Source organism: Protopterus annectens, chromosome 5.part0 (assembly GCF_019279795.1).
Source record: "Protopterus annectens isolate FY-2018-M chromosome 5.part0, PAN1.0, whole genome shotgun sequence".
NCBI classification, from domain to species: Eukaryota; Metazoa; Chordata; order Ceratodontiformes; family Protopteridae; genus Protopterus; species Protopterus annectens.
This window is the reverse complement of record NC_056735.1, coordinates 1,674,684,440-1,674,701,836: the sequence shown is the minus strand read 5'-3', so window position 1 is coordinate 1,674,701,836 and position 17,397 is coordinate 1,674,684,440. Positions and strand designations below refer to the sequence as shown.

The following is a 17,397-nucleotide window of genomic DNA, read 5'->3' as shown; positions in this document are numbered from 1 at the left end:
TAACTTGGCATGTGAATCTCAGAACATCAGTCTACACTTGAACTGATATGATGACTGCAGGGGAGGGTCAATGTTACAGAAATAGTAGCAGCATATTGTATGGAAGCATTTACTTGTTTTAACAGTTTTTCCTTGGTTCTCACTTATCCTTTTGCCTCTTATTTGCTACTACCAGAGAAAGTACTAGGATTGTTTGCATTTGTGCATTGTGTGTATGTTTACTATTGGGGGAATAAAATGAATATATATGAGGAATACTTTTCTCCCAGAAAGTGTAGTTAATGCACATTTAGCATCTTTCACAAAAGCAATCAAGCCTGGCACCACAGGACCCGGAAAACAAGTATGAAAATTCACTCGTAGTAAATACCAAACTGCAGGGCTTAGTAATTCAAGCCTTTATTCAGAAACCGAACCAAATAAACCCAAGCGCTTTCGCTCGGTTGAATACCGAGCTTTTTCAAGGTGAAACAAAGACAATGCTTCACTGCCAACCATTAAATAATCACACAGTCACGTGTCATTATAAATTAAATTAACAACGTGTTAAGTTAAAATTTTAAAAATAAGTATAATGCTTGTTTAAAATACCCCACGCTAAAGTAAATTCTTTCCTAAAATTAATAAACCAACTGTAATACTCCAACCTGCTTACAAATAATATAAAAACCGACAGGTGGATATCTTTTGTTCTAATATGAAAATTAAAAATTAAAAGTGATCTACACTAAACAGATGAAATTCTAGCTGTAAATGCTGACTTGAACATTAAAAAGTGATCATGTAGTCATATGGTGTAGGTGTTTATCTTAAAAAACTTTGCATTTAATATGCACCCCCCAGTGAAACCTAAATCTGTTCTAATAAATCTACTTTCACTGTTTAAGTAAGCCTAACAAGTCAACCACCCCCAAAACCACATTAACAAACTTGGGGAACTTTACAAAAGAGCCTGTCTTAGCTTCAGAACACTATTGATATTAATGTTCTCATTCAAGCCAGGAAACCGGCTAGAATCAAGTTTCAGTTGCCAAAATAATTCCCGGTATTCAAGCCTGGTTTCCCAGCTACCACCCCTAATGTCTGGTGTGATCTGTTCAAGAACAATGAACTTCAAGTGCATATTTCCACAAAGTAAGGAATGTTTGTAAAATGCAGCACTTTCCTTGTGGTTTGCAACATCATTAAAGTGTTCATAAACTCTTCTCCTTAAAACACGTTCCGTTTTGCCCACATAAAACCCACCACATGTTCCACAGAAACATAAGTACACCACTCCCTTCTTTCCACAGTTAAAATATTTGGTGGAAGTAAATCTAAACTTCCTGGAAGGGAGGTATAAACCACCAGAATTTAACATGGCGTGGCATTGTCTACAACTGCCACATGGGTATGTGCCAGGTTTCTTGTTGTTTCTATTTGTTTGAGCCTTATGTTTGACTTCCAAAAGCTCTTTTAAATTTGTATCTCTTTTTCTGACAAAATGTGGGTTAGTTGGAATGTGAGTTTTTATTTCATCATGTGTACTAAGGATAGGCCAATAATTGTGGATAATTTGTTCGATCTTGTAAGAGTTGACTGAATATGTATGTATAAAACTGTTTTTGGTGCTGAGGTTATTTATACGTTCATTTTGGAGAGAGATCTTCAAACCAGTCCCCAACAAAGGGGGATAAAGAGTGTCTCTACCCTGATTCACTTCCTGAATTAAATTTTCCAAAAGTGTGATAGGGTAACCCTTTTCTAGAAAAAAAACTTTTTAAAATGCCAACTTCTTCCAGGAAACTTTATGGGGTACTAGACATACGTGACGCCCGAATTAACTGCCCTTTTACTATTCCCTTCTTTTGATTGAATGGGTGTCCACTTTGAAAGTGGAGATAAGAATTAGAGTAGGAGCTTTTCCTATATAATGTGGATTGGAAACAATGGTTAACATAATCTTTTAAAAGGGTGGTATCCAAATATTGGAGTTTGTCTTTGTCTATTTTGTAGGTAAACTTCAAAATGATGTTGAACCATTAATGTACTGTTAAAAACCTACTAATCTGTCCTCACTACCTTTCCATAAAACACAGATGTCATCCAAATATCTCCTATAATGTAAAACATCTTGATACCATGTACTTGCGAAAACAAAGTTCTTTTCCCAGTAATAGAGAACAATGTTGGCATATAAAGAGGCACAAGGGGCTCCCATGGCCACCCCTTTCCTCTGCCGATAAAATTCACCATTGAAGTGGATGAAATTGTTCTCAAGCACCATTTCCGTTAATTCCAAAATGAGGTTGGTAACTTTGGGGCTAAGGTCTGTCTCTGCTGTCAAAATATGACCAAACCACTCTAGGCCTATTTGGTGTGGAATGCTTGGAAAAAGCTCCACTACATCTATTGTGACCATTAAAATTTGCGGGTTGAATAAATTCTGATCTATTCCCCTCAGAAAGTCCCAGGAATCCTTACAAATGTGCACTATACTAGTGACATATTGTTTCAGGGTAAAATCATTTAACTTCGATAATGGTTCTGTGATACTTCCCGCTCCAGAGACTATTGGTCTAAATTTAAGAGGTTCTAAAGATTTGTGTGCCTTAGGAATGCCAAAAGTTTGAGCAATTTTTGGCTTGTTCACATGTAAATAGTTGTAAAGCTGTTCATTGACTACCTTCTGTAACAAATGATTGTATAACTGATAATTGATTTTGGCGTAAGCTATGTGAATCTCATTTTTAGATAACAGCTCATATTGTTCTAAATCCTTTAAAAGGCTATGAATGTGTGATTCGTAGTCGACTGTATACATCAACACTGCTCCCCTTCCCTTGTCTGGTTTCATTAACCTTTTGAAAAATGAAGGCTGTAGGGTAATCAGTTCCAATTCCCTTTTGTCCAGATTGTTGACAGGATAAATGCATTTAGTTTGTTCTAATTTCCTAATGTCTCTTTCAACCAGTTCTTCAAATACCTTTAAAGAAGGGGTGCATAGGAGGGTTGAAAATGCTCTTTCTAGCAAGGGGCTTACAAGAGTTTTCTTGTCCTTTAAACAACAAACTTAAATTCAGATGTCTCAAAAAAAGCTTCAAGTCAACTAAAGTGTTCGTTACATGCAGTGACTTTAAAGGGACAAAGTGAAAACCCCTAGCAAATAATTCAAAAAAGCTGTTTGTCAGTACCAAATCTGTAAAGTTGAAAATAGTAAAGTTATTCATCCTACATATTTGTTTTTCATTGGTTAATGTGTTGATTACTGGGTTCAGTTCGGGGGGTGGTTCCAGCTGTTGTGCTGGTGTCTCTGCCCTCCCCCCCCCCCCCGGGAGGATTTTGAAAATCCTGTACTGACTGTTTTCTACTTTTTTCTGCAATTCTTTCACTTCTCCTCAAACCGTCAGGTCTTACGGGTGGATAGTTCGAATAACCAACCCCCTCCCCCCTATTAGTGAACACATTATCCTTATAATTGTGTTTCTGTCCTTTAATATTAGGAAGGGGAAAAGCTCTCCCATCCCTATACTCAAATAAATCTTGCTCTAGTTTCCTCACTTTACGATTTAAAACTCTCATACAGTACTGATCCACTTCATCAAAAACTGTCATAATCAGTTTTCACACTAGCAAACTTGGCATCTTTAACAATATTCTCGTTCAGAGTATTCATATCATTAAGTAACTTGTCAGCTTTCCTTTCATATTCACTAACCATGCATTTCAGCATATCTAAACCAGCTTTGTTAAAAATGTCACATAACCGGTCATGCAACATGGTACCTGGCTGTACGTTATTAGGAAATTTAAAAAAATGTAAGCCCTTAGGTACCCTTGAAGTTTACCTACAAAATAGACAAAGACAAACTCCACTCTTTGGATACCACCCTTTTAAAAGATTATGTTAACCATTGTTTCCAATCCACATTATATAGGAAAAGCTCCTACTCTAATTCTTATCTCCACTTTCAAAGTGGACACCCATTCTATCAAAAGAGAAGGGAATAGTAAAAGGGCAGTTAATTCGGGCGTCACGTATGTCTAGTACCCCATAAAGTTTCCTGGAAGAAGTTGGCATTTTAAAAAGTTTTTTTCTAGAAAAGGGTTACCATATCACACTTTTGGAAAATTTAATTCATGAAGTGAATCAGGGTAGAGGCACTCTTTATCCCCCTTTGTTGGGGACTGGTTTGAAGATATCTCTCCAAAATGAACGTACAAATAACCTCAGCACCAAAAACAGTTTTATACATACATATTCAGCCAACTCTTACAAGATCGAACAAATTATCCACAATTATTGGCCTATCCTTAGTACACATGATGAAATAAAAACTCACATTCCAACTAACCCACATTTTGTCAGAAAAAGAGATACAAATTGAAAAGAGCTTTTGGAAGTCAAACATGAGGCTCAAACAAATAGAAACAACAAGAAACCTGTCACATACCCATGTGGCAGTTGTAGACAATGCCACACCATGTTAAATTCTGGTGGTTTATACCTCGCTTCCAGGAAGTTTAGATTTACTTCCACCGAATATTTTAACTGTGGAACGAAGGGAGTGGTGCACTTAGGTTTGTGTGGAACATGTGGTGGGTTTTTATGTGGGCAAAACGGAACGTGTTTTAAGGAGAAGAGTTTATGAGTACTTTAATGATGTTGCAAACCACAAGGAAAGTAACGCATTTTACAAGCATTCCTTACTTTGTGGGAATATGCACTTGAAGTTCATTGTTCTTGAACAGATCACACCAGACATTAGGGGTGGTAGCTGGGAAACCAGGCTTGAATACCAGGAATTATTTTGGCAACTGAAACTTGATTCTAGCTGGTTTCCTGGCTTGAATGAGAACATTAATATCAATAGTGTTCTGAAGCTAAGACAGGCTCGTTTGTAAAGTTTCCCAAGTTTGTTAATATGGTTTTGGGGGTGGTTGACTTAGGCTTATTTAAACAGTGAAAGTAGATTTATTAGAATAGATTTAGGTTTCACTGGGGGGTGCATATTAAATGCGAAGTTTTTTAAGATAAACACCTACACCATATGACTACATGATCACTTTTTAATATTCAAGTCAGCATTTACAGCTAGAATTTCATCTGTTTAGTGTAGATCACTTTTAATTTTTAATTTTCATATTAGAACAAAACATATCCACCTGTCGGTTTTTATATTATTTGTAAGCAGGTTGGAGTATTACAGTTGGTTTATTAGTTTATTAATTTTAGGAAAGAATTTACTTTAGCGCGAGGTATTTTAAATGAGCATTATACTTATTTTTAAAATTTTAACTTAACACGTTCTTAATTTAATTTATAATGACACGTGACTAACTGTGTGATTATTTAATGGTTGGCAGCGAAGCATTGTCTTTGTTTCACCTTGAAAAAGCTCGGTATTCAACCGAGCGAAAGTGCTTGGGTTTATTTGGTTCGGTTTCTGAATAAAAGCTTGAATTACTAAGCCCTGCAGTTTGGTATTTACTACGAGTGAATTTTCATACTTGGTTTCCGGGTCCTGTGGTGCCAGGCTTGATTGCTTTTGTGGTTTGATTCTCGTTTGCTGGACTTACACATTTAGCATCTTTGTGACCGGGAGATGTTAAGTGTGGCTCCATATTAATAGTGAAAAGAAAATGGAGAGACTTCAGGAAATGTTTTTATTTTCTTGTAGGTATGCGAGTGGCATGCATTGTGGTAGGCCTAGTGGGACTTTTGTTGGTGACTAATTTTTTTTTTTTTTAAATCACCACTGGCTTCAGGCCTTATGTCACTTTCTGACCATCAGACTTTGAACCATGAGCAGGAGAGAGGAGTGGAGAAGCTGCAGTTATTCAGGATATTCCTGTAAGTAAGATTCCCTGTTTATATGCCGGGCTAACATTGTTTAGGTGGTAATGCTGTAGCACTGCAAAAGAAACCATTCTCACCTTTGGGGTTGCATATCCCTCTTTACCTTCCTACAAACCTACTAGAGGAGCTATTGTCTCCTTGGCCACAGTATCACCGGCAGAACCTATAATACTACCATGCCCTTGCACTCACTCCCTTTGAACAGGAAATACTACTTTCTCCCTGGAGTCTTTAGTAGGCACCCAAGCCACTAATCAAACTCTGTTCACATGGGATACAACCATGACTTTATCCCTGTATGCCAGTGGAGCCGGTACTCTATTGTGAAGCCCACATTTATTAAGTATTGAAGCAGTGAAACTTAATTTTAATGTACAGGAAGCTATCTTTGCTTGTTAGTATAGAAAATGAAGTGCTGTATGACTTTACTGAAGTGTGCAAATTGTCGCTGTTCAGTTCATTTATATCGGATTGATATTTATGCATGCATTTTTCAGAGATTCAGTTATGTCTCATGAGGCTTTTTCTTTTTTGCTTTGTAGCAGTCGACCACAAAAGTATACAGAAAGACCAAGGCCTGGAGTTCAGATGCTTTGTTCTTCATTCAGTGTTGGCAAGTTTCTTTTCTCCTTTATGAAACCTTACAGTACTGAAGTAAATTTGCACCAAGAGCTACTTAGATTAGGGGAGTCTGTTATATTTTGGTAGATAATTTGAAGCATGTCTGTAATGTTCTTGTTGTGGCACATGTCAGCAGCTGTCCTAATTTGGACTCGAGTGGAGATCTCTGTCCTGTTTTATGCTCTTACCCAATGGCATAGTGTTAAATAAAAGTTCCAGCACATTAACTGTATTTTTCTCATGCTGCTACATGAAACATGCTACTATGCAAATGCCGTTCTTGTATCATTTGTTTACCTGTTTTACAGTGTGAGAGATGAAACACTTCTCTGCATTTAGTGCCTGCACTTATTTTGCTCCCTTTGTTGGGGTCCCAAACTTGAGGGGGAGGAGGACTTCTTGGATTAAAGAAATGTTTCTGTAACAGCAGGTAACATTATCATAGTTAACAGATGGATTACCGTATTTTATAGCTAAAAATCTGATCACCTTTGAAAATTAAAAAAAAAAAAAAGTCTGAACAGGATTTTTCAGGGTTTGATGGAGAAGAAAATTCTCTGCTCTCTTTCTGCATTGAAGGCCTGTGTTCCACATGGAGCAGTTTTTGTAAATAGTCAGACTTTGGCGTGCAGGGACAAGATCACTTTATGTGCTTCTTTGTTACAGGAACTACTTAATTTCATTCTGCAATTTTCCTTTCAGAACCACAGAATTGCAATTTTGTTAGTCCTGCTTTGCTATCTTTACCTTAAAGCTGAGCACTCTTGATTCTTAAAGGGTCCATGTAAATATGTTAGCCTAGGCATCCTTTTCATTATGTCTAACTTGTATTCAGGTATCTTTTCTTTCTTTCTTCTTCTACTGCAAGTCATAAACTTTATGTCCTGTCATATCTTTATTTTGTATTGACTCCTTCTGTACCTTCAGCAACTCCACCTGGAATTATCTTAACCATCTTATTTATTTTGTTCTCTGGCCATATGTTCCTTCTATACCGCCTTTAAATTTATCTTTAATGCCTCTAACTCTGAGGTATTTACTCCTCTACCCAGTTAGGAGAGTAAGTCCATGCTTGCCTAAAGTTATCAAATTTCATTTGAAAATGATTTTGGTATAGTAAAATAGGTTCACCCCCAAATGTTCAGTGTACAGTCTCCATACTAGAGAGGGGTAATCCAAGAAATGTATGAGCAGAGTAGTCAAGTCCTTAAGTAAATAGTGTTTTCAATTGAAACTTTTATCTGTTCAAGTATGAATGATGTTTATTTGACATGTATGTGTATTTAGTCTGTGGTAACCTTAAATGTGTGTGAGGAGCTTCCATTCCTATGTGACATATTTATATAAAAATATCTCCATTGCTGGTATCCTCATTACATGTTGTTCTGAGTGTACATCATCCTTTGCAAATACTTTATTCCAATTCCCAGCACATAATGAGACTTTGTGTAATCAGCCACTCCCTGTACAATCTAATTTTCTTCTGTAGTGTACCTGGTGGTGTGTACACATTACAGTCTGCCATCCAGCTTCCCCTTAAACTATACCTCCTGCCTTATCAGATTTCTGTCAGCATTTCAGAAGGGGCACCCATTTTAACTAGTAACTACATTCCTTTGCATCTCCTATTAGTGTAGGATGCAAATGCCAACACTTATCTCCCTATTCTTAATTTAACGTGTTTTGTGTCCCTGAAGTGAATCTTCTACAGTAAATACAAAACACTGTTTAAACCTTCATAAATGCAAATATTTTTGCTGTCTTTTAGGGGTTTAACAGACAATTTACGTTTAACTACCATAATCTACATTCTACTGTTGGAATTCCAATTACAGAACTGTAATTTCTGGCACCATTGGGTTCACCTTTTTCCAAAGTCTTGTACACCTTACCTTATCCAGTCTGTCTACTTAAATATTAATTGACTGGTCACCATATAGGTGGCAGAGAATCTGCAACTATACTTCTTCCAGACCTGGAGCTTCCTGTCCTGACTTAATTCTCCCGATCTTGTTTGCTGCTTCAAGTATTAAGACCTGGATCTCACTGCTTGAGCTTCTTATGATATGTGTTTGACTAAATTCCCCTGGTTGGGTATTCTACAATATTTTTTGATGTCTGTATTTCTAATCGTTGTATTTCTAACTGTTGTCTGACTCCCTTGGATACAGCTAGCCACCTGGACTTGCACAACCTGAAGTTAACCAATGTTTCTTCAGTTTTAGTGATGGCGAAAGATCCTTCTTTATCCCATAATGTCATTAACAGTGTTGATTCCCACTGCTTCAGTGGCATTTTGGGTTATCTGACAAGGTAACTCAGAAGTTACCAGTTTTCGAAAGCTCAGACCCCCCCCCCCCTTCTTGTGACAGCTGATTTGGCTGAACATAAACTACCATTTTATGGCAGATAAATGTGGTCAGAGTGTGCGGTACAAATTTTTTTTTTTTTTTAAACACTGGCTTTGTACACTGGTTACGTTAATGTTTGGACCTTGGAAATTCTTTAACTTCTGTCAGTTGGAAAAGAGTTCTGAGCACTTTTCAAAGTGTTTTTAATGATAATAGGACAATCTGGCAGAGGTTAGTTGTGTGGGGACAATCTGTATTACTAGAAACTTTGTGTTTAATATGATACATTATCTAGTACTGTCAGTTTATTATTCTGGCTGGTGTTCTCTTCTCCTGACTTGATAGATGTTCATTGTGTTTCACTGTTGCAGTCATTACATTTGGGTAATCTGCTGGCCGGTTGCCCTCAGTTGGCCTGATTAACAAAGTCTTGGGTCCTGCATCAGTTGCTGTCCCTTCTTCCATGACGTCAGGTCGTCAGGGGTATAAAACATGCAGCCGATGCCGTTACATCAGTCTTTCTTGCCGCGCGGTGCCCGAAGCAGAAGCAGTTCATAAGTGCCAGTCGGCCGACTCCTGAAATTTTCGTTTTTGAGTTTCAGAACCGAAGTCTTCAACTTAAAGCTAAGTACCCCATTGGGGAAACTTTTTCTTGCTCCTTACCGATGTCAGTAAAAGTTAATAATTGCATTACTTGTGGGAAGCAAATACCTCATAAGGATCTTCATTTGTACTGTATTCCTTGCATAGGCCTTGAACATGACGTACCTTGCTGTTGGTTCTGTGCTTTATTTAATCAGTGCACTATCCGTCTGTACATTTTTGCTTTAAAATATTTCTGTTCTCTGTTTTAATTATCCAGAAATGTCGGTTAGCCATCCGACTACCGGAATACCAAAAAAACGCAAAGAAAAAGACAGAGACAGGCAGTTGAGGTCCAATACTGCTGACGACGCTTCTCCTAAGCCACTCGCCAGTTCGCAGGTACTCAGTGAGGCGCTTTCGCAGCCCCTGATACCCGTTACTTCTGATTCGCAGGCCTCTACTGAGACCGGTATGCCGTGAGATGCTTCACATATGGAACCCGCGGATGTCTCTACCTTGGATGGGTCTGGAGCCGCTGAGCAGGCACCGACTTCTGAGGGTGTATTCAGGCCTACAGACTTGCATATTAAACGAACTCCAACTTCAGTGCTAAGGCCTAAATCTCTATCCATGTCTAAAAAACCAACGCCCAGGCCACATTTTCAGGCCCATATGCCTAAAAAACAAATGATCAAAATGGCTGAAGATTTAATTACTCTTATTGGGGAAGTCACCCCCCCCCCAAGAGGCGTAGGACTGAATTTGGCTATGACTCTTCTGAACAGGACTTTGTTTCTTCTGACTCTTCTAATGATCTGGATTTATCCATACCTACTTATGAGGACTCTGATGCAGAGGATTCCATTCTTTCTGCTTCTCCGCCTGAGGATTTCTCTTTTGGGGAAACTTTACATACATTAAGGGAGCATTTCCACTGGGAAAGTCAGGATTTCTCGGAATCCAAAAAGAGGCTTTGGGATTTCCTTCTTCCTCAGCATAGGCCTTTGGCTATACCTCCAGTACTAGATATTGTTAATGTGTTTTCGGAATCCAGTATGACCCCTGATTCCTTGCCTCCAGCACCTACCAAACCAGACAGGTACTGCAGGGTTCCTGAGTCCCACAAATTCATTTTCAAAAATCCTGTTGCGGACCCAGAAACTATTTCTCAGGGGCCCAAGGGCGTTAAGGCTTCTACTGCTAAAAATCCTACCCCTTCTGAGGGAGACTCCAGGGAGCTGGATAGATGGGGTAAAAAGGTTTATACTTCTGCAACTTTAGCAATCAGGGCTTTAAACTGTCAATTACATATGCTAAAATATCAACAGCATATCATGGGACTGCTTAAACAGGAAATGATGTTGATTTCTGACTGTGTGGAGAATAAAGATTTGCAGGATTTATTGCATTCAGCTGAGCAAGTTGGCAAACCTAGTTTACAATGTGGTTTTGATTCTTTAGAGGCCTCTTGTAGGGCTGCTGTTACTGGGTCTGTGCTTAGAAGGCATGCTTGGCTTAAGGAGCAATCTCTGCCTGATCATGTTAAAGCAAAACTTTTAGATGCTCCTTTACAGCAGGACCGCTTATTTGGCAGTAAGGCTGAAGAAGTTCTACAAAAGATGGAAGATAAAGCTAAATCTATGCAACTGTGAAATATTTCTTACAAGTACAACCTCCTAGATTTTGTAGGCATTGGCCTACTAAGAACTGGTCCTTTCCATTTCCTTCCAGAGCCACTACGGCCAAACCCAGACATTCCAAAACCACCAGATTTCAGTCCCAAGGGACTTTCAGAACTAAGCAATGGGGTGCTTCCACTCAAATCTGGAAACAACAAGGTACCACCCTATGGTAAGCAGTCTCAATGACTTCACTTTAAAATTTCCAAGCACTTACCTGTTAGCCGCTCCTTTGGGGGGGGGAACTGGCTCTTCATTCAAGAAACTGGCAACTTTATAACCCAGGACAAATGGGTTTTAAATGTAGTGTCCCAGGGGTACAGATTTCATTATCACACGCTGCCAACTCCAAACTGGTGGCCAGACCTGCCCCCAAATCAGTTGGCAAAGGCTCAGAGACAACTACTTTCCCTCCTAAACATGGGGGCTTTTCAACTAGTACCAGAAGAGGAAAAGGGACAAGGTTTCTATTCCAGACTTTTCCTGGTATCCAGGAAAGACAAATCATGGCGTCCAATTCTGGACCTGTCTAATCTAAACACCTTTCTGGACATTCCAAAATTTAAGATGCTGACTCTTCACCAGTTACTTCTTATGGTAGGCAAGGATGCCTGGTTGGCAACTCTCTGCTTAAAAGAGGCTTACCTGCATATCCCAGTCAGGGAATCTTGCAGAAGATTCCTACTCTTCAAAGCAGGCTGCATGCATTATCTGTTCTCTGCACTGCCCTTTGGCTTGTCTACTGCACCCAGGGTATTCACAAAGTGCATGGCTCCAGTAATTGCATTTTGCAGGCAAAGAAATATTCAAATATATCCATACCTGGACGATTGTCTAATTCAGGCAGAAAACCAGGCCATCCTTCTAAAACATCTGGCGTTTATAAAAAGACTTCTAACCTGTCTAGGGTACACAATAAATGAAAGGAAATCTATCTCAACTGGTACCCTCTCAAAAAATTACATTCCTGGGTGCAAGCTTGGTTACAACTGCCCAGATGGATTTCCTTACTCCAGAAAAGCAAATTCATTTGGTGACTTACTTAAAGCAGGTGGCCACAAAAACCCTGCTGTCTGCAAGGCAAATACTGCAAGCCTTTGGGTTCATGGCCTCATGCATTCTTCTAATTCCATATGCAAGACTGCATATGAGGAAACGTCAGTGGTATTTAAAAAGTTAATGGAGTCAACATTGTCACAGCCTGGAAACAATGATTCCTATCATACCTTGCCTACACCTAGAGTTCCTGTGGTGGGCAGATGCCTGCCACCAAAACAAGGGACTGCCATTCACACCACCCCCTGCCACCCAAATCCTAACTACAGACTCATCAGACTATGCATGGGGGGCTCATCTGACAGGGAAGTGCATTCAGGGCAAATGGAGCCCAAATCAAATGCACCTTCATATCAATCAAAAAGAAATTCTAGCTGTACAGAATACACTGACAGCCTTCAAGGACTACCTTCATCTAGGACAATTGCTAATAGACGGACAACACCACGGTTGTGTGGTACATAAGCAGGGGGGTAAACATTCCTACCCCGTCTTGCAGACTAGCCATGGCATTGTGGTACATGGCCTTGAGCTACCAAGTACAACTACAAGCTTAATTCCTGCCAGGAAAACAGAATGTTCTGGCAGATGATCTAAGCAGAAATCTCATGGACCCTCATGAATGGAAACTGGAACCATGGATTTTCAACATGTTGACATGCAAATGGGGGAGCCCAGACATAGATCTTTTGCCTCACCCCAGAACTACCAGTTGGACAAATCTTGCACAAGAACTCATCACAAAAAAGCCTGGAAGGTGGATACTCTGTCCTTCAGCTAGAAAAACCTATCCATCTATGCCTTTCCCCCTCTGCCTTTGCTCTCCAAAGTTCTACTAAAAGTCAAACAGGACAAATCAAAAATGATTTTGATTGCTCCAGACTGGCCTCGCCAACAGTGGTACCCACTCCTGCACAGTGTGTTACACATTTCTTTGTGGCACCTGCCTCAGACACCTTCCTTACTGTCTCAGCAGGAGAACCAAATTCTGCACCCTCAGCTCCAAACATTGAATCTTGCAGCTTGGCTAATCACTTAAATTCACCCTTAGCATCCCTCAGCAAACCTGTGATGGATGTCATTTTGGAGGCGAGAAGACCTAGTATTAGAAAATCTTATGCTGACAAATGGAAAAGATTCTGTGCCTGGAATCAATCTCGAGGGATGAGCACAGCAGTGCCCAATTTACCTCAGATTTTGCAATATTTAACTGAGATGCTTCACCAAGGGCCTGTGTTTTTATTCCATAAAAATCCATGCCTCTGCCATTTCAGCTCATTACAACACAGACCCCCCCCCATTGTCTCATCCTCTTCTAAAGCAGTATCTCAGAGGGGCCAAAAACTTGAGACCACCCAAGAGAGCTCCGACCCCTGCCTGGGACCTTAACTTTATATTGGAGAAACTCACTCTACCTCCTTTTGAGCCACCTGTAACTGTAGACTTAAAATTTCTTTCCTGGAAAACAGCCTTCCTTTTAGCAATCACTTCAGCTAGAAGGATATTTGAATTACAGGCCCTTATGGCAATGGAGCCTTTCATCATCTTTCATGCGGACAGGGTGTCACTTAGGACCAATCCATCATTCATGCCCAAGGTGGTATCCATTGTGGCTCTTAATCAGTCCATTCATTTGCCAACTTTCTTTCCCAATCCACAGAGCAAGGGAGAGCGGATTCTGCATTCATTGGATGTACACCGACAACTTAGATTCTACTTGGACAGGACTAAATCTCGAAGAAAATCTGAACAACTGATGGTAGCATTTGCTGCAGGGGCAGAGGGGAAGGCTATTTCAAAGCAAACCATTTCTAAATGGATAAGCCATTGTATTCATTTCTGTTATAAGCACCATGGAAAACCTATCCCCCAGGGGATCAGATCTCATTCCACCAGGGCTGCATCTACTTCAGCAGCCTTTCTCAGAGGTATTCCTACCAGGGATATTCTAGAAGCTGCTACCTGGAGTTCAGTTCATACTTTCACCAAGCATTATCACTTACCAATTTTCTCTAAATCCAGAGCTGGTTTTGCCACTGCTGTTTTGCAGGGCTTTTAGCTGGTCCTAATCCTGTATAAATCCATCCTCCCAACCTTAGCTTTGGGAATCTACCCAAATGTAATGACTGCAACAGTGAAACACGATAAACATAGTACAGTTGTGTACACTCACCATAAATGTAGTTGTTCGAGTGTATTCGCTGTTGCAGTCCTGGTTACCCTCCCTCCAGCTCCCTGTTTTTCTTTACTATACCTCTCCTTTCTTTTGTTATGATTAAAATCCTTTTTGGTGTATTTGCTTTTGTTTGGAGGTATATTTTTGTGTTTCTAATTTTTTATATATATATATATATATATATATATATATATATATATATATATATATATATATATATATATTGCTCCCCATTTGGGGGGGGAACCGGTCATCTGGTGAAAGGAAAACTAATGTAATGGCGTCGGCTGCATGTATTATACCCCCTGACGACCTGACGTCATGGAAGAAGGGACAGCAACCAACGCAGGACCCAAAACTGTTAATCAGGCCGACTGAGGGCATCCTGCTAGCAGATTACCCAAATGTAATGACCAACAGTGAATACACTCGAGCATCTACATTTATGATGTGTTATCCAAATGTAATGACTGCAACAGTGAATACACTCGAGCATCTACATTTATGGTAAGTGTACACAACTGTACTTTACAAATTCTGCCCCCCCCCAATCAAATCTGGTTGCACCTAAAAAGAAAAATGTCTCAGGCTAAAGTTAGGGATTTTGTTGGGCCCAATGCTCTGCCTGCAAACTACTTCCATGTGCCTCATCTCTCATTAGTGTAGTTTTGCTGGACATTTTGAAATAGTGGTTAGACCCATCTTCCAGGGCTGTTATAGTACCTGACACAAGTATGAGAGAACCAAACCCTTTAGGTGCAAGAGTAGTTTGGAGTAAAATGCCCCTTGCCAGATAAAATATATAGGGATAGATTATTGTATCTGGTAGTATAGTTCACAAGAAATAGAAACAAAAGTGTCATTATATAGCTGATGGTCAGATTATAGCCATTTATAAGGCTGATGTGGTTTCCTTGGCTGAGTGTTCTGCAGACCGCTAATTCTGGTGGTTGTATTCCCATACATGGCTGTAGAGCTAGTTTGGCTAGAAATATTTCTTGTTTCAGAGAATGATGAGGAATCTGAGGACAGTGATTTCCTAGTTGATACCGAGTCCATTCACTCTGATTCTTCAGAAGGTGAACCTGAGCTTAAGTCCAGACAGCTGTTCACTTTTCTTCAGATGATTGCTAGATTTAATGATATTTTTGCTAGGGAGCAGTTGGGAAATATCGCAGGGCTAGGCAGGCTATATGACCTAAGAGAGGACAAACATCCCCAATTTTGTGGCTATCATCCCTCTCTTACTGGCCTTGGAAGATGTTTACATAGCTGGTAGGAGGACCCCCGTATCCATTCCAGCAGTTGATAGAAAGGCTTAGAAGATATAGGGCCTCTTTGGATATAACAAGTCTCTTCTCATTTGACTGCTTACCCAGTTGCATTCTCCCCAGCTCACTACTCAAATAAGTCCTTGGCTTCGTCTACTCCATCACTCCTGATAAAGGGGGGAATAGTTAGCTATTTAGGGCAAAAGGATGTCTCTTTATAGTAATCAAGACTTTAGAATGTTAAATTTTAACGTACATCATTGATTTGCTTTACATTGTACATACATTATGGATAATTTTGCTGCATCCTTACCTGCAAAACAAAAGTCTTATAAGAATTAAATTTTCTGATTTGACTTTGGTTTCAAAACCTGCTTTGAGAGGTGTGCTTGAATGTGCAGATATGATCTTGAGAAATGCTGCTGCTTCTGTTGCATAGAGATAGTATGTTTAGTTATGTAATTAGAACTTCTGTTATTTAAAAGCCAAAGTTTTTAATGCAGAGCAAACAAAAATCCCAGCCAAACAAAAGTTAGGGATCCAAAAGGAAATGGCAGGATAATTCTTAGCAATCATACAAGAATGTTTCCTTTCTGAAAAAGAATCAGCCCCCTGCAAAGGAATGACTGTTGAGTCACAGAGCACTCTTAGCCCTCAAGATGTTTCTCAGTCCTGCAGCCTCTGGGGCCAACCTTGCTGTGATCTTTTTGCCTCCTCCCTAAACAACAAATGCAGCAGGTACTTTTCTCTGATTCCGCTAAAGGGGGAGTCACCAAGGGACGTTCTGGTCCACGATTGACCCCGGGTCTCCTGTATATTTTCCCCCCGATCCCTCTGATACACAAAGTCCTACAGAAAACAAGCACGTTGAAGACCAGTCTTATCCTAATTGCCCCCATTGGCCTCGTCAGGTATGGTTTCCCTTTCTGCAGTCTCACAGCAAATATCCTCAATGGATATTGGATCCCAGACAGGATCGCATTTCACATCCGATGGAACATCAGGTTCCCAACCTTCAGTCCCTCAAACTAACCGCTTGGTTTCTCCACTTCCAGTAATTTTGGTAAAATCCAAGCTTTCCTCTCCTGTCTGTGACATTATTCTCACTTTTCAAAAACCGTCCGCCAAGAAGGTATATTGTAGCAAATGGAAAAGGTTTTCCATTTGGGCACCACACAGAAATATAGATCCCTTTTCTGCCTCAGTCTCTGATATCCTCATGTTTTTGAGCTGTTTTTCATGAATGAGCGAGTTTCTCCACAATTAAGGTACAACTTGCAGCCTTCACTAACTTTCACATCAGAAAGGGAGTTGGTTCTTACTCTACTCTTTCTTCATCCAAACTGTCAGGCTTTCTTAAAAGGAGTTTTTCACCTGAGACCTCCGATCAAGCATTCTTCTCCACCTTGGGGTTGGATCTTGTGTTTTAAAAGGTCACACTAAAACCCTTTGAACCTGCTAGTTCTTGTGAGCTGAAGTAATTGTCTTAGAAGACTGCCTTCCTTGGGGCGATCACGTCAACCAAGAGTGTTCTGAAATTGCAGGCTCTGTTTTCTAAACCTCCGTACACAACTTTCTTCAAGGATAGAATTTCTCTACGAACAAATCTTCCTTCATTCCAGATTGCTTCTGAGATCAACATGAATCTGACCATTAATTTACCTGTGTTCTTTCCTAATTATTCTAACAAAGGCAAAAGTATCTTGCATTCTTTGGACATTCACAGTAAGGTATGCTGCTACCTACATAGGACTAGGCCCTTTAGAAAGTCAGATCCAACTGTTCATTCCTTTTTCACCTAACAGATTCAGGCAAGCAG

At 39.8% G+C, this 17,397-nt stretch overlaps 1 protein-coding gene across 1 annotated transcript in view; it reads left to right on the top strand.

Moving 5' to 3' along the window:
- Positions 1–17,397, top strand: part of BRWD1 (bromodomain and WD repeat domain containing 1) — a gene marked incomplete in the record, with an annotated part of 4,378,631 nt that overhangs the window by 890,437 nt on the left and 3,470,797 nt on the right. The window contains 1 exon segment of the mRNA XM_044071461.1: positions 6,382–6,452. Within this exon segment, the coding sequence (XP_043927396.1) occupies positions 6,382–6,452 (71 nt within the window).